The following is an 18174-nucleotide window of genomic DNA, read 5'->3' as shown; positions in this document are numbered from 1 at the left end:
ATGAAGACAATTCTCATCATCAGGGAGATGCAAATGGGTACAATGAGACACCTCACATGTGATAGAATGATTATTATAAGCAATATGAAAGACAGTGCTGAGGCCAGCAACATGGTAAAGGTGCTAAGTTTGGTGACTTGAGTTTGATCCCTGGGACCCACATGGTAGACTGAGAAAACTGACTTTTGCAAGTTGTCCTCTGACCTCTACACCCATGTTGTGACATGTGCATACATAAATATAATTTAAAAATTATAATGATAGAGCCATCAAGGGCATGGAGAAAGGAGACTTGTATACTGTGGATGGGAATGTAAATTAATGTAGTCATTAATGGAGAACAGTGTTAGGGTTCCTCAGGAAACAAGAAATAGAATTATCATTTGGTTCAGCAGTCTCACTTCTGGCCATATAGCCAAAAAAAAAAAAAAAATCGAAACTTCCATGGCAAAGAGCTCTCCCATGTTCATTTCAGCATTATTCACTATGACAAAGGTGTGAAATCAGTCTGCCTTCATTGTCAGAGGGTGTGGTGTTGGTGATAGTGAAATACTATTAGGCCATGAAAAGGGGGAAACTCCTGTTGCTTTCAATAGGGATGAACCCAGAGGACACTGTGTTAAGTAAAATGAGCAAGATACAGAAGGACACAGACTGCATGGCCTCGAGTGGGGCTTCTAAGAGTTCATAACACAGAACTGCAACATCCAACCATGGCTACCAGAAGTAGAGGGACGGTGTGGATAAAGATTGGGTGATACTCATCAAAGTTGCAGCTGGGAAGAATGAGCTTCAGTTGTTCATTGTAAGGACAACAGAGGTTAAATATTAAACAACAATATATCTCATCTTTTCAAATTGCCAAAGGGGATTTTAAATGCTTTCATGACCCCCAAATTCTAAGTACATGAGATAGTCTTGTTTGTTTACATGATTTAATCATCCCATAGTGAAAACATTTACCAAAAACTAACATCATCTGCCAGCTAAAAGTAATGTTATAAAGAAGGTCGCTCTCTCAGATAGGACTTCCCAGCTGTCCTATTTAAAGACACATTACACTCTGCAACGCCACTCCAAGTTCTTTACCAGTACATACTTCAAGCCATAGCTACTGGTTCGTCCGTTACCATCTTGTCTTTGCTAGACCTAACTCTTTCTGGGGCCATAGTAGTAAGGGTTACAAAAGAATCCCTGCTGTTGGGGTTGACCAGAAGTTTATAAGGAGGCGTGCCTGGAGGAACACACCTGTAAACTCGGTTACTTGGGAAGCTGAGACTGGGTGTTCAAGAGTTCAAGCTCAGCCTGGGCTACATAGTGAAGCTCTGTCTCAAAATAACAAGTAAAAAGAGGGCTTTCAGGAAGACAGAAAAATTTAGAGGAGGCAAAGTTTATGGTAATGGTTGAATTTCTACCAGTGTGAGGTAGACCTGAGGTCCCAAAAAAGAGACTGTTAAATAAACTGCACAGTCTCTTCAACTCAAATATTTCACAAACTTTTCATCCAGTAATTTAAAAATAGAGGCATTTCAATTCCTGTAGTGACCAGTAGCTTGTTGGGATTAGCCCCTTCACAGATGATAATCATGAATTTTGCAGAAATATTTAAAAGAAAACACTTGATGTTGTTAGAAACAAAGAGTAGATACACTGTGGAGGAGAGTCCCTGCCCTGAAGAAAGGTAGCCACCCCACATCTGCCCAGGTGAAATGGAAAGTGTAGCCCAGAGAAGCTGGAGCTAAGTCAACGAGCTGTGGGGTTAATGGTCAGCCTACAAACAGATGGGAGAGTGTGGGAAGTCAAGAGATGTTCCAGTTCCTCTCAAGAGGATCAGTCAAGGCTTTGCTAAAACTGCACTACATCCCCACCCCTCCCTCAGACCAATTCTGTTTTTCATTCTTGCTGACAGTTGTTCATTGGGGTGGCACTCTTCAATAGCCCTGACTTTAAGACACTATGGAGAGAGAGGTCTATCTGACGAACCAACCTGATACAAAACACTGGAAAGTTTTTTAAAATATATATTCTTGTCAAGTGCAATAGGACATCATCAACTGGAATAGAACATCATCAAGATAGATCATACTGAACCTTTAAGTTAGTCTCAGGGATACAGAGGTAGCTTCATCTGTAAGATTCTTGCCATGTAAATTTGAGAACTGGAATTGTGGTCTCTAGCACCCAGGTAAAAATCTAGGCACAGCAGTGTGCATTAGTGCCTTGGAGAGGTGTGGCCTCACCAGAAAGGGGTGCAGGGGAACTTTCTGAGGTGACAGAAGCAAGCCAGTGCCACCCCACATTATCATTTAACAAAGAATTGAACTGTAAAGACTTTGAATTTTACTTTAAGTAAAATCTATAATAATAAAATATAAAAATATGACAGAAACATATAGTTCAGTTCCATGGCTTAAGTAGTCCTTGTTCTTGATCTCAAATCAACAGTGAGGTTTGAACGATTGTTCTTGTGTTGGTGAGATGGCTCGGGCACAGACAGGAAAGGCACATGGGTTCAGTCTCTAGTCCCACAGAGTGGAAGGAAATACTGATACCTGCACATTGTTCTCTGGCTCCCACAGAGTGTGTGCACAAACCTACATCCAAATACACACACATATCCACCAATAAACAAATGGAATAAAAGATTTCCAGAAAATAGTGTGTGTGTGTGTGTGTGTGTGTGTGTGTGTGTGTGTGTGTGTGTGTGTGTGTTGTCTGTTTCAGTTACCATAACAAAATGCCACAGACCATATGGTTTAAACAGTAGGAATTCATTTTCTCACAATCTAGAAGTCTGACAGCAGGATGGCAGGATGTAGCATGGTGGGGTCTGGCAGGGGCCACCTTCTAGCTTGCAGACGGCCTTTATTTATGTCCTTACAAGATGCAGAGGGTGTCCCTCATAAGAAGAGTTCTACTCTACCTGGAATCCACCATCAACACTTACCCAATTCCAATCACTTCCCAAAGGCCTCTCCTCCAAATCTCTTCTCACTGGGGATCAGATCTTCAACATATGAACTTATTTGGGGGGGCGATCTCAATCTTCAGCATTATACATTCAAGAAAATTTGGAGAACACAAATAAACAGAAAAAGGTCAAATAACATGGGTTACCAAAATATATTCACTGCTATGATTTATTTTTAATTTCTAAGTGGTGTTACTTTTCTATTGCAGTAGTTATCTTATACATGTAATTTTGTGTTCTGATTCTTTTCTGTCAGTACTGGGGATCCAACTCAGGGTTTCCTGCATGCTAGACCCCTCTACCACTGAGCTATAGCCCCAGCCATTTAAAATTTTTATATATTTGTTCATCCATTTAATTCTGAGAGAGGCTCTTACTAAGTCATTCAAGCTGGCCTTGGACTCACTATAGGCCAGGCAGGTCTTGAACTATTGATCTACCTGTCTCTGCCTCCAGTGTAGCTGTGACTGCTGGCATGTGCCAGCAAGGGCAGACTTGATGTGTTTAACATTACAACATGAAACTTAGTTTTGTTACTAAAAATGCTCCATCCGAACCCTTTTTGAACGGACAGAAACAATTCACCAAGTGACTGTCTCATCCTGTGGCTGAATATTGAGTGGCTTTCCAGTATTCTAAACAGTGTCAATAAGGCTGTGATAAATCTATTTATGCATGAGGCTTTTACATGTTGCTTAGATTATTTTTTTTAGTGTAGAATTCCTGAAAATGGAAGTTGTATGCTTTTAAGGCATATTGCCAAATAGTCTCTCAAAGTGTGTCCCAGTTTGCAAAGCCACCAGCAGTGGGCTGAAAATGTTCTTTATCTGTTTGCTTTTAAAGGGCAGAAGGTTGGTTCCACTAATGTGCTTACTGGATTCTTTCCAACAGGTAAACAGAATCCTGTGAAGCCCACTTCTGGAGGTGTAGAACCCCTGGGCTCCTCTGACCCCAAGCCTCCTGCTCCCTGCCGCTGGCAACCTGCACTTTGAGCTTTACCTAGTTGCTTTTGTGTGGACGGAGGCTTCCCATCTATCACAGCCATGAACTTCCTCCGGAGGCGTCTGTCCGACAGCAGCTTTGTAGCCAACCTGCCCAATGGCTACATGCCGGACCTGCAGCGCCCAGAGAGCTCCAGTAGCTCCCCAGCATCCCCGGCCACAGAGAGGAGGCACCCCCAGCCCCTGGCTGCCTCTTTCTCTTCTCCAGGATCCAGCCTGTTCAGCTCCTTCTCCAGTGCCATGAAACAGACCCCACAGGCCCCCTCGGGGCTAATGGAACCACCAACTCCTGTCACCCCCGTGGTTCAGAGACCCAGGATCTTGTTGGTGATCGATGATGCCCACACAGACTGGTAAGCATCTTCAGGGATGGAGCCTGCATGGGGCTGTCTTACCTCTTGGGAAGACAGAATAAAAAACCAAGTGCTATAAAAGGCTTATATTGTTTTTGAGGCTAGCTGGGAGCAGGAGGGGTTCACCAAAGAGAAACTATATGCCTTTCTTTTCCCTAGGGGCCTTACACCAACAGATCCCCCTCTGCAAACTGCAAGTATAACAGTTCTAAAATAAACAAACAGAGGTCCCTAGTCTGGAAAGTTCCATGTGTATGCTGTAAACATCTTAAAGGTTATGATATGGGTGCTGTGAGTGTTCTAGAGATACAGCACAGAAACCATATGACCTTTCTGAACAAGCCAAGTTCTCAAGCCTGAAATACACCTGGCAGTGTTTCCCAGGTTCCCTTCACCCTGCCAAAATGAGGCTGTTAGGAGGGTGCAGGAATCAACAGAAACTCACGGTTCTTATCCTAAACTCTTGGGAGCAGGTGACCCACCCTTGCATCCCATTTCTCCCATGAGCTTGATCTCTGACACCCAAGTGGGCGGGAGTGACTAGTTCTCCAGCCTCCTCCAGACAGAAGGTTCTGAAAGCAAGGCCTGTCCACTCACTGCAGTAATCATTCAGCAAGTGACCAATCACAGAGCACCAGATCAGCACAAAGGTGCTGTGCAGGATCAGGTGAGGTGCTCATGTGAGCCTGCCTGAGGGAATAAGTCTGTACCCCAACTCTGGGATCCTGGAGGTAACAAACACTGTAAGTCCCATTGGAAGACAGAGTTTACAGTTAACAATAACGGCCCAAGTGTGGAGATAAGCTCTGCATCCAGAGCAGAGCTGAACCTGTGGAAAGCAGAGTGGTTCTGACAGTAGACCCATGTGTGGTGTTGAGGGGCAAAGTCACATGTGTGCGTATCTCCAAATCTCCATACTGGCATATTGTCTGCACCCAGCATCCCCAGGGAAGTGAACTCAGGTTGGGTGTGACTGAGCCTCTGCTTTGCAGTGGAAGCAGTGTTAAAGTATTCAGCTGATTTAGGCAGCAGACCTCACCTTTCCAATCAGAAGTGACCTCTTTACTGTTATTGCTTTAGGCCTGGAACTCACTCTGGAGCCCAGTCTGAGTTCAAACTCATGGGTGAACTTCCTGCCTCTGACTCCCGCGTGCTGGGATTACAGGTGTGAGCCCCCACACTCAAACTAGAAATGACCTCATCTTAAACAGGGTGGCCTGGAAGTTGCCTCTGTCTGGTCCAGTCTGAGTTGTCTTCTATTCTCAAAGGCTTTTGTATGCCGGGCTTGCCTGTGCCTGCTGTACACGGGCATAAAGCTCACCCTGGGTTTGTGTACCTGAGGCTTGGTATCTTTGGAGGTTTTGCTCCCAGGCCCTTATCCAGGGGCAAAGCGCCTGCCCATCTGCCCAGTAATCAACTGGCTGCAGTATCCTTGGAGTCTCCGGGTGCTATTTAATCCAACTTTTTTTTTTACAAGCCTATCTTGTGGTGTGTGGTGTGTGGGTACATGTATGTGTGTTAACAAATATGCTGTGTGGAGACCTGAAGTTAACATCAAGCGTCTTCCTGGGCCAGTCTCTACTTTGTTTAGAGACAGGATCTCTCAATGAATCCAGAGCTTACCGACTCCTGCTAAATTAGCTAACCAGCTTGCTCCACCACCACCACCATCACCACCACCTCTACCACCACCACCTCCATCACCACCACCACCACCATCATCACCACCATCACCACCACCACCGCCGCCACCACCACCACCACAACCACCACCACCACCACCACCACTACTGGATTACCTACCAGTGGCCACCATGCCTGCCAGGCTTTCACATGGATTCAGGGATCTGGACTCCAATCCCCATGCTTGCCAGTCAAACACTTTATCCACTGAGCCGTCTCCCCAGTCCCTAACCAGACATTTGGCCTCCTTCTGTGCCAGCTGTCTTCCCTCTGCCTCGGCTGTGTGTTTGAACAGTGGAGGTGCCGTGCCATGGGATCAGAGTTCCTGCGAGGTCCCCCAAACCCCCTGCAGCTGTGTAGTGCCTGTAACCTGCTCTGCTAAATGCAGTGCCTGCCTCATAAAGGGGCTTTGTGGGCGTGGGTAACATCCGAGTTCATATAAAAGTACCCAGCTGCGGTGGGACAACGCTTTTGTACATTGGTTGATAAATAAAATGCTGATTGGCCAGTAGCCAGGCAGGAAGTATAGGTGGGATAAGCAGACAAGAGAATTCTGGGAAGAGGAAGGCTGAGTCAGGAGATGCCAGCCTGCTATCCATGTAATGGCACACAGGTAAAGCCACAGAACACGTGGTGACATATAGATTAACAGAAGTGGGTTAGTTTACATGTAAGGGCTAGTCAGTAGGAAGCCTGAGCTAATGGCTGAGCAGTTTTAATTAATATAAGCCTCTGTGTGTTTACTTTGGTCTGAGCATCTGCAGACCAAGCGGGACACAGGAAAACTTCCAGCTACACCCAGCAACTACTAAGTGCCATTTTAGTATATGTGCATGCTATTGTAAAGGACTGTGGCCCTCTCTCTCTGACATTGATCGTGACAGCAGTGCCTTCAGGCATTCTTGGTCTGTGCCTTCATCCTCAGTTGTGCAGAAAGGACAGGGTTTATCCCTTTGTGCCCCTTTCCTGTTGGTCATGCCTTCCTGCTTGGCTCCTGAGTGGTTGACTCAGATCGTAAACGCTCTGTCTACCCATAGAGCATATGGCACCGTGGCAAGGCACAATGGACAAGACTGGGACCCATCCAAGTGGCATTTAAATTTGGGCTTTGGTCATCAAGCTCCTGAATTTACAGTAATGAGGAGTGTCTACATCTTAGGCACTGCTCCCTTGTAGGTGGGAGCTGGAGATCAGTGTGTTGAAACCTCCATCACCCGCTCACACTTTCATCAGGTCTTAAGAACAAGTGTTTGCTTTCTGGTGTTGTTCTTGCCCTTTGGTGGGGAAAAGAAACTGAAGCTCGTGGGCTCACCTGGGAATTGGTTCCATATTCACTGCATGTTTGTGACTGAGAGACTTCCCACCACAGACCCATTTGCTTCTTCTCTGAACTCCATTGAATCTTCCTGAACTTTCTAACCTCTCAGCATCACAAGTGGCATCCCAGTTGTCTCCAAATTAATGCTCACTGGGTACCTAAAATGGGTCTTGCTGGTTGTGATGATCCACACATGTAATCCTTACACTCAAGAGGCTCAGGTTGGAAGGATTTTGAGTTCAAGACCAGTCTTGACTACATAGGGAGACTGTTTCCAGAACTAAAAACATGCAGACATCAGAAGATTCTCAATCCTGCCTACAGAATTCTCCAAAAATGTCTGGCTACAGCTACCAAAAGTAGCCAGCAGGTGGCGGACTAGCCCCATGGTCCAGTGTATCCTGGCAGAACCAGCTACCTCGAGGTCCGGCGCTGCTTCTCAGCTCCTCCTCCTTTGTGTGAAGGTCTCCAAAGGGGAGGAGGTTGTGAAAAGGGAAGAAGCCAGCTCCCACAGCTCCTTCCTTCCCTTTTGAGATGCTAATGAGGTGGGCATCTACTGTCTGGCTGAGAGTGACCCCACCCCCAGCCCCCACAAGCACGCTGCTGTCCCCTCCCTGACCCTTCTCAGACTGCGCCCTGCAAACTGTCTTCCTTTTCCTGGTCCTGGGCCAATCTGTCTCATGAGGTTTCCTTGCAGGCAGAGGGTATTGTGGGAACTCATGCCTTTTTGGGGAGTCCAGCTGGCAGATTATTTAAACCCGTGGGTCCCCTTAATTCCACCTAAGAACCGGCTAGAGCCCTGGGGAAGGGAACTTGCATTTATTTTATTTTTTCTTAATTTTCTTCCCACCTAGTCCCTCAGTGACAATACCCTTTGAGAAAATGGCATGTCCCCTTACAGCAACCATTAACAATCTTCGACTCCTCAGGAAAAGCGGGGGTCTTGTGGTTACCTCCTCTCTCTAAGATGGAATGTGGGAGGGTCCAATCTTAGGCAAGTGTCCATAGCAGCGGTGTGTTCATGGTTACAGTAACAACGTCATATCTGGATGGCAATGCTTCATGACACTCCTTCCCACCCTCTTCCTCCTCAATTCTTTCCGCCCTCCCTTCTGTGATGTTCCCAGGCTTTGGCGTGGGGAATGATATAGGTGTCCCAATTAGGGATGGATGCTCATCAATCACTTACTGTCAGCACTTGGACCAGATATTAATTTTGCATTAACCAACATCCTCTGCAGAAATGGAGCTTTTCTGCCCCAGGCCGAGAACAGCATTAGTCTATGGATGGAAACATAAATATTTAGAAGGTGGTTGACAGTCTGTCTCCAGAGAGAAACAGTAAAGGGATGTCCTCCCTTTGAGCCCGCGCCCTCCCCTACCACAGGCTTTTGGTCAGGTTTATAGTGTTTTGTGTTTTCTGAAGAGAAACTCAGATCCCCAAAGCAGCCTTTGCTGCAAGGATTCAGAGCTGAGCACTTTAAATGCAGCTTGTAGAGATGAACCTAGGCAGGGCAAGGGTCTCTAGAGAGCTTCTGGCCACACTGCTGGAGGTCTGGTTTAGTGGCAGGTCTGTCCTCTGGGATGGGGCAGAGCAATCAGTCTTGGGAACCACAAGAGAAATGAATGAGTGAGTAAGTCAGTTTCAGGCTGTTGTTTCAGCCTGCCACCCCTGTACCGGGTCATGTAGAATTTCCAGCAGTTTCCCTGGCTTCAGGCTTCCAGTCTTGACCTTGTCTCCTGGTTACCTTCTAACCTAGCATGATAGTATCCTCTCTGGATAAGCAGTTTCCACCCTTTGATAGTGCATCAGCAGTCTAAACTTCAAGTTCAGTCCCAAGCTATGCGCCCTCCATCTGGGTATGTCTCCAGCACTGGGTCCTGCTTTGCAAACATGTGGTTACCAGCTTTAGCACTTTCTGTTCCCTGTGCCCCAGAAAACCCTCCCATACTGTGATAACCCGGCCAGTTCCTGTTGATTCTTAGAGGCTTGTAAAGGTGTTCCATCTTCTGGGGAACCAGCTCCGACATGGACACCTCGTCACGGTGCTGGTCACGATCTCCCTGGCGTAACTTAACACATATTCCCTGCAGCCTTGGGGCACATATCACAGCAGATTGCACTTGTCTCTTCCTTAAGTTGCTTCCTCATCTTTACATTGTTTGGAGCTCAATGCACACTCGGTGCTCAGTCAGTGTACGTCATTGTCCCCATCCCTGTCTAACCAGGAGGATGTGAACGGACAAGTACCTTACTTTAGTAGTCAGTGGTTCAAAACCCACTGCGGAAGGAGTCAGGATTTTAATTCCCATATGTATAAAGTCTTGGCTTTTTATCAGTACACTAGAGTCACTAGGTTTTAAGATTACTTTCTAAAGATGAAGGAGAGGCCGGGGAAATAGCTCAGTTGGTAAAGTACCTATCACTGATATGTGAGGTCTTGAGTTCAATTCCCAGAACCCACATAAAGAGCTGGATGTGGTGGTGCACACTTGTAATCCAGCACTGAGGAGGTGGAGGCAGAGGGATCCTTAGGGCTCAATGGTTACCCTACTTAGCAAGTTCGAGGTTCAGTGTGTCAAAAATAAGGTGGGCAGGAGCTGAGGAATGGCCCCTGGGGCGTCCTTAGTGCACACACCACACACTTCAGCATGATTACCCCTTGCACATGTACACACACAAAAGTGAGGGGAGATATGTAGGGGCATCAACCAGAGCCCCAGGTTTGACTTTCCAAATGAAAGCATTTTGTCATTTAACAATTGTAAAGACCATCACCAAGTGGGTTCAGCTGCACCATCTTGCTTGCGAGTTCTCCAGATGGAGGTCAGGCGAGGGGGGGGGGGGTGCTGGGCAGGTAGATAGAGATAAGCCTGTGTTCTCAGGGGTCATCTCTCCCCAGTTAACTGTGTCTTTGTTTTCAGATTGGCTACAGATCTGTCTAACAGTGACCTGTATAACTGTCTGCTTATTCCTCCCCTTCCTTGTTTACTTCCTTAGTTCAAGACACATGGAAAGGGTGTCCTTCATTTGAAGTGCTCCCTAGCCACCAGTCATGGAGCCTAGCGGCTGACACCCCTCATTTGCCTGACGAGCCACAGTTAACGGGAGCCTGGATGACTGCCTGGTGCACTTCTAGGTGGAAAAATATCAAAGTGGGCGTCTTTGTCTCCTCTGTCTCCAATGGCCCACTCACTCCTAAATGGTGCCACTGTGTTTTTATGCCTAGAACAGGACAGATAGCAGGGACAGTAGGAAATGTCTGATGACTGAACAAAGGATCTTGGAAAGTGGTAAGGACACGGTATGAGTGTGACCCCTAGGAATGACCTTGGTAGTTTGCGTAAATCCCACCTGCTCTCACCTCACTCTCAGCCTAACAGAGAGCCGCAGTGACCCTGGTGGGAAGGGTTACACCACAGAAGTTGCTCACCTGCACGTTACAGTGGAGCCACCAGGGCTGTTGTCCAGGTGAGGAAGCAGCAGAAGATCCACATACCTGCTCAAGGAAACCAATCCAGAGGCTGGGCTGGGAGGGGAGCAGGAGCCGCCTTCCTACCCAAGCCTTCTTTGATCGGCAGGACGGAGATGCTGGGCAGGATGGATGACACAGAAGAGCAGAGACACACAGGGGCCCACTGGGAACTCTGTGAGGACCAGACCATGTCCTCATTGTTACATGGACAGCATTTATGAATGGGTTTCATCTCTTTTCCTGCAGCTGGGATAAAATACTCCGACAAAAGCAACTTAAGAAAGAGCGCGTTTGTTACGGCTCAGTTTCAGGCTGAGTCCATCCTAGAGGGGGGATCTCGGGCTGGAACTGGAGGTACATGGTTATTTAGAACCTATGTTAGGAAGAGAGAACATGTTGCCACCCAGCTTGTTTTATCCATTTTAAACAGCCAAGGGGTCCTCTGCCCAGGGAATGGTCCCCCCCCCCACAGTTAAGATGGGTCTTCTCACATCAATTAATGTAATTAAGATACTCCCCAAAAGCATGCCTAGGGGCACATCTCTCAGGTAACTCTAGATTCTGTCAATTGAAGTGAACACTAACATTCTCCTGCCCTCCCCATCACCAGGCATTGTGCTAAGTGGTTTCCATCCATTCTGTAATTTAGTCCTCTTAATTACTGTGTGGGTACTAATACTATCCTTGTTTTATAAATAAGAAAGCTTGAGGCTCTGTGCCCTAAACCAAACAGATGTTACTGAATCTTGGGATCCAGCTAGGGCATTTGAGGACAAGCCTGGGTGTCACTATGTTCCTGCTGCTCTTCCAGCCTCACCTGAAGCCCAGGGCCTCCTGTGCTGCATGGGAGTAGGCCCTGGCACTGCCTCCACATGCACACATGTGCAGCATCAGACAGCTGAGCTGAGAGAATGGCGGCAGAACTCCATTAACACCTCATTGGCCAAGCACAGAAGACTGGTGGCCTCACCCTGGAGGAAGGTGCCCTACCCCAGCCAGTCGGCCTCACCCTGCCAGAGCCCTTTGAGTAGCTGAGTGTAAAGGTGCCAGGAGGAAATGGAGTCCTTGCGGCCATCCAGACACTCATGATCTCAGACTGGCAAAGGGAACCTTGTGTAGAAATTGTACTTGGACACACAGACTATTTTTCCTCTCTTTAAAGTACTAAGGGAGCCAGGCAGGGACCTCTCCATTCTCTTTCCTGTTATGATATTAAAGCTGTCACTTCCAAGAACCCATGTCAGACATGATTCTTCTATGAGAATTAAATGGAAAAGAGGACAAGTTCTAGAGAATTTGGGTCTGATAGGTGACAGCTCAGAATTAAGGCCCACACTTTACTGTCGCTGTCTCTGTGTCTTGGCCAGCTTGCTTGTGAGCCTCAGTTTCTTTGTGTGAGAAGTGGGTGGCAACACCATCTCTTTCCCTGCCTCATTGTCCTGGGGGGATATGATGAAGCCCCTGGGAAGAGTACCCTTCTCATTTCTTTCACATGAACTTTTCAGCACGTGCCGTTTCTCCACCCGAGTCTCAGTATTGTGCTTCCAACCTAAGTCCCCCTTGAGGCTGTTTCTGTCTTGTTTACCAATAACTGGAATTTCGAGCACAGTACCTAACACATGGTAAGATCAGTGAGCTGGGTGTTTAATTGGTGAAGAAGGTCACCGAAGAGCTTCTGTTTCTGCTATAGGAAGGTTCCGGCTTGTGGGTGCCTTGGAAAGGTTCTCTCAAAGACACTTGGGTGCTCTGGGTTTCAGGAAGGTTCCTGACACTTTCTTGGTATTCTCAAGGCTCACTGCTGCATCTCTGGGTGGTAACAGAAAGACTCCAGCCTTCTACTAAGAGGTCAGACTGCTTGTGGCTGCTTGGCCAGAGGAACAAGGACAGCAAGACACCTTGGAATGTCTCTCTGAGGACTTGTCGTGGGCCTAATTGGTCCCATGGTAACCAGGATCCTCTGCTTCCATCTTTACCACCTGTGGGTAGGGGTGGGGGAAGGGTGTGACCCCAGAGTTGGCATCACCAGCAGTGGCCTATGGGTAGGGGTGGGGGAAGGGTGTAATCTCAGTTGGCATCACCAGCAGTGGCCTATGGGAAGGTCTGTTAGTGACTTTTCTCCTTTATGTGACCAGATACCTGGCCAGAAGCAGCTTGAGGGAAGAAGGGTCTATCTGGGCTCAGACTTTAAGGGTGACAGTCCACCATGGTGGGCAAAATATGGCAGCAGGTGTGTGAGGCAGATAGGCACATTGTGTCAGCTGTCAGGAAGCAGAAGGAAATGAAGGCTGGTGCTCAGCTGCCTTTCTCCTTTTCAGTCCGTCTGACCATCCAGCCCAGGGGATGGGGCCACCCACAGGTGTGTTTCCATAGTGATTCTAAAGTCCATCAAATTGATAATCAAGATTACCATCAAAGTAGGGTCGTCAGACTGAGTAAACAAAAACACAGGTTTTCAAGTTAACACTTAGTGACCGAGCCTAAGTGTCTACTGTGAGACATGAGATAGACTTACACTAAAAATTTATTTACTGTTCATTTGAAATCCAAATTTCATTGAGTATCCAGTTTTTGTTTTTGTTTTTGTTTTTTTTCTGTCAAGGAAGAAGATAACAAATGATACAGCCTGGTTTACAAATGTGCAACCAGCAAGAGGCTGGTCTCTGAGGGGACTTTCTGGTTGAGGAGCCAACCCAGGTCTCCTGACTGGGCCCATTCTCAGAGTACAGCTTTCTCTGCCATCACCAGCAGGAAGGGAGATAAGTGCAGAGGACAGGTTCCAGCCAAACTCCTGGATGCTGTGGGATGTGGCCCTCACTTTCCCTCTCTATTATAAGATCTTGGTCAACCTCCCAACCTCACATTCCTCCCCTGTAAGGCACGACTTCGGACTAGCGTTCCAGAAGGGTAATCATGAAGGTTAAAGATAATGGCGTGGGGGGGTTGGTGCATGGCTCAGCCTGACATAATAGGCCCTGGGATGGTAACTGTTATTAACAATTAATTGCAGTTACTAATTGCTTGTGAATATAATAGCCCTGGGAGCCAGAGGGAAGGAAGCCGCTTGGCATGCTTCTCAGTTCAGCTGGTTGTGCTGGAGGGCGAGCTTCCAGCAGCCCTGGAGGAGGGGTGTGTGGGCCCTGGCAAACTGGCAGTCACTCTGAGATGCAGTGGGAGCTCTGAGCCCATCGGCTGGCCCTGAACTAAGTGCAGAGGCTCAAAGCAGAGAGGCACAGCTCCCTGCTGAAGACCCCCAGCTCTGGGAACAACTCACGCCCGTTGCCACCACGGGCTATGCATTCCATGAGGCAATGGCATGTGTGTGGAGAACTGTAAGGGACTTCTGGTGAGATGAGAAGTCCCTTATTAAAGGGGTGTCACCTCCTACCTCCTTTACTTACTAACTCAAACATTCCACCTGACCCCACCTGGTAGGCTTCTGTGCTGGACATTGGCTCTGTACCTCTGCCCCTCCCTCCCTGCCTCTCTCCCTGCCCTAGTGTCCAGGGGGAGGGGAGGGGCCTGGACATTCCCCATCAACCAGCTCTGTTGCCTGGAGACAGCTGGGTTTTCCCAGGCCCGGCCCCTTTTATCAGGGAGACAATGTGTGCACACAGTGAGGGCCTTGTGTGGCACCCAAGCCCCTAGCCCTTTGACTTGAGGAATTTTTCAAGTGCTGACCCTTCTCCGTGAGGTCTTCTTGCTGTCCAATCCAAGGGCTGGTGTCCTCGCAGCTTCCTACCCAGCTCCTGTGAGTAGAGAGGGAGGAAGGGGAAACAGAAAGAGTGTGACCCACACCCTGCTCTTGGAGAATCTTAGAGAAGAGCTTCACCCTCGGAACCCTGCTTGAAAGTCCAAGGAAAATGTCTTTGAACAGAAGGGAATATGGAGAAAGTTTTTCCAAAATCTTTCTTCTTGCTTATCGGAGACTATGGGGGTCCAGCCCCTCGATAGTCCCCTCCCAGGGTCCGGGAAGAATCTACAACCAGCTGATAATTAATCTTTGATGAAATGAAATGAATCTATGTACACGAAACTCCTTAGTCCATATACTTTATTATTCTGTGACAGTTATAAGCTTATATTCTGCTCTCATATATAGGTCATCTTTAGCCTGATTTCTCTCTACACTTGTCTGTGATCCCCTCTAAGTTCTATCTTAATTCCTTCATCTAGTTCTGTCCCTTCTAGGTTCTCATCTGTCTAGTTCTTTCCCTTATCAGCTCCTCTCACATCTCCTCTCTCATCTGGCTCTTCCTCATCTTGTTCTTCCCCATCTGGCTCTTCCTCATCTTCCATCTCGTTCCTCTTGTCCTCTCTTTTAGCCCTCCATTCTAGTTCTTCCCCATCTCAGTTCGTTCCTCTCAAGTTCTTACCCATCTAGTTCTTCCATTCTCTTTTCTCTTCTCCTCTGCCTCCTGGAAGTCTCGGTATATAAAGGGAGGGTCCGAGCTAAATTGTGTAAAGCTATTACTTAACATCCACCTCTCCTAGGCAGTGTCTCCTTGTGGAATTTACTGTAAATCAGGAGACTTGCATGTGGGCTGTTATCATTGTTAGTCCACCTGGGACTAACAATGGGCGCCCACCTGGGTGGTGTTTCCTGTAGTCCTTGAAAGTGGCCAAGGGAGATAATCTGATTCCAGAGAAAGCCTTTCCTGAGGCTGTTCTCCAAATACCTGGAATGTGTATGTCCAGAGAGTGATCAGTCTACACTGTTAGCCCTTCTAGGGAAAAGTCAATTGGGAAAGCTATGAAGGCACACATGATTTTCATAACAGAATACAGCTGATATATAACAAGCCAAGTAACACCAAAAACTCCTTGGGATTTGGCTTCCTCTGGAGGAATTCCCTGATTCCTCCAAGTAGTGACTTTGCCATAACCAGCTGAGTTCTTATGATATATTCCTGCGGCCCGCAACACTTGCTGACTCTCTAAAGAGCTTGGCTAAGCTGAGATCTCACGGGTCATGGACACTTGCCTCTCTGAGCCCATTTCCTTAGATATACAACATGTGGATGGTGAAGATCATATCTCCAGATGAGTATTTCCATTAGAATGAACGTTCCCAACTACCACACTAAACCTGTTGTATAGGGTCAAGTTCTTTCTAAATAAAAGTAACTGTGTTCAATATAAGCAAAATGAGGCTTCATTGGATATACATGGAGAAGTTCTTAGAAGGAAAAGAATGTATGGAGTTCTAGAGAGTCAGCTTGTGAAGCCCCTCTAGAGATGTACATACATCACACATGCATGTAGCCAGATAAATCTTCACACCCGCCAGTACCTGACCAACCAGTCAGAGGCTTAATATTAATTACAAACTGTTTGGTCTATGCTCAGGTTTCTTGCTAGCTAGCTCTCTCATCTTAAATTAACCCATTTCTATTCATCTGTGTTTTGCCACTTGGCTGTGGTGTTATTTATGTTCCATGACATCTTGCTCCCCCAGCAGCACTCACATCTCCTCTGACTTTTCTCCCTGTGTCTTTGCTTGGATTTCTCACATGGCTGTATTCTGTCTTGCCATAGGCTATAGCAGCTTCTTTATTAACCAATGGTAGCAATACATATTCACAGAGCACAGAAAGACCATCCCACAGCACTTCTCCTTTTCTGTCTAATCAAAAAGGAACGTTTTCACACAACCTCTTTCTAAAGAAAAAGGTACAGGGAGAAGAGGGTGAAGTCAGTACAGATGCCAGCCTGCCGCCCAAGGAGCAACAAGATGCCAGCAGACCGGTAATGCCACGGCCACATGGCAACACATAGATGAATAGAAATGGGTTAATTTAAGATGAATGAGCTTGCTAGCAATAAGCCTGAGCCATAGACCAAACAGTTTGTAATTAATATTAAGCCTCTGAATGATTATTTATAAGTGGCTGTGGGATTGGGAACTGGCAGGAGGGACACAGAAAATCTTCTGGCTACACATGCATACATCAACTCTTGTTTGTCCTTGTACTTGAAACAAATTCTCGGTGAAAATTAAGCCTGGCTTAGACTACTCCTCATTTCTCAAGGATACTTTGGGACAAGCCCACAAAGGTTTGTGTACAGGAAAGAAGCTTGGTTCTGTCAAGACACAGGCAAATACAAAAAGAAGAGCCACTACTAGACAAGGAATCCATGGATCCAGGTCAGGCCAATAGGAACTGTCACATACCACAGTGGACTCCAAATGTCCACAATGGAGCCAGGAACCTGCTTTTTGACAGTGATGACAAGCCAACCTTAGAAATGACCAAAATAGAGGACTTCTTCCACGTGGCTTAAAGGAATAGAACTAAGACCACTGGAGCAATGAAAGATGGAGATGAAATTCAGCTTGATAAACTGAGCATGCCAGTACAGCTCAGTATAAGTAGAATTAACTGGCAGAGATCAAGTGGGTGGTGGGAAAGGGAAGAGTACCCCATTGTGTAGGAGGGCCCAAGCTTGGTTTGGGTATTCATTTGGAAAGATAATAAAGGGCTCAGGCCACAAAGAGCTTACCCTAGAAGCCCTTAGAAGAAGCTCTAAACTGAAGCTTTTGCTGTTCTCATCGTGCCTTTGTTTTACCCCATCTTATGCCTTTGTCTCATTCTTCTCTGAGGAATTCCACGGCTTCATTACAAGTCTTACCTCACCCTCCACAACATGGCTCTCTAGGCCAAGCCCTCTCAGTGACCTTCTTCCTATAGAGTCCCTCAGAGACCTGGGTCTGCTTGGACAATAGCAGCTTCAGAGCTGGCGCCTCCAGACTTTACCCCACTGATTGCAGCCCTGCCCCTGGAGAGGCAAGTCTCTGGGCAGATGCCAGCCTCATTGCAGACATCTCTCCCCCAGGGCCTGTGGAAGCCTGCCTCTAGTGTGTTCCCTGGCAGAAGGAATCATCTGGCATGGCAGGAAAAGAGATGAGGTTTCCTGTCCACTCTCCTGGCCTCCAGTCTGGGCTTCCTGGAGATCTCTGAGGAGTTAATTGTCAGGCGCAGAACTGGCTCCAGCAGAGATTGCCTGTGGAAGAAGACGAGCCAGTCTTTGAGTTCAGGGACACATGGATGGGAACAGCACAGGTGTGAAGAAATACTTATCTGTGGCCAGGAAAACTGCAGCTCAGAAAGACCCCATGGCAAATGGCATCAGCCACTTGGCTTGAGCTGCAGGGAGATGACTAGGAACCATGAGGACTGTGCTGGGTGTGACAGCCAATGTTCCTTCTAAAGGCAGCAGCTGCGGGCCACTCAGCCAGCTTTTGTCATGTGCGAGTACAGGCCAGATGTTGCCAAGTTTCTGATGTTCAAGAGAAGCTAGGCTTTTGAAGTGACTTCTGTATTTTAAAAGTAAAAGCAGGGTGGGGGTGGGGCAGGGAACATGACTCCATGGC

General features: G+C 47.2%; 1 protein-coding gene across 2 annotated transcripts in view; it reads left to right on the top strand.

Moving 5' to 3' along the window:
• Syn3 (synapsin III) overlaps positions 1-18174 on the top strand; it is a 439566-nt gene that overhangs the window by 27652 nt on the left and 393740 nt on the right. For both annotated transcript variants that reach the window (XM_028883656.2, XM_028883658.2), the window contains exon 2: positions 3863-4325. In XM_028883656.2, the coding sequence (XP_028739489.1) occupies positions 4015-4325 (311 nt within the window). In that variant the 5' untranslated portion in view covers positions 3863-4014. The remainder of the gene's footprint in view (positions 1-3862; positions 4326-18174) is intronic.

Source organism: Peromyscus leucopus, chromosome 18 (assembly GCF_004664715.2).
Source record: "Peromyscus leucopus breed LL Stock chromosome 18, UCI_PerLeu_2.1, whole genome shotgun sequence".
In the NCBI taxonomy this organism is placed as follows: domain Eukaryota; kingdom Metazoa; phylum Chordata; class Mammalia; order Rodentia; family Cricetidae; genus Peromyscus; species Peromyscus leucopus.
The sequence above is the reverse complement of the archived record's forward strand: the minus strand, read 5'-3'. Positions and strand labels throughout refer to the sequence as shown.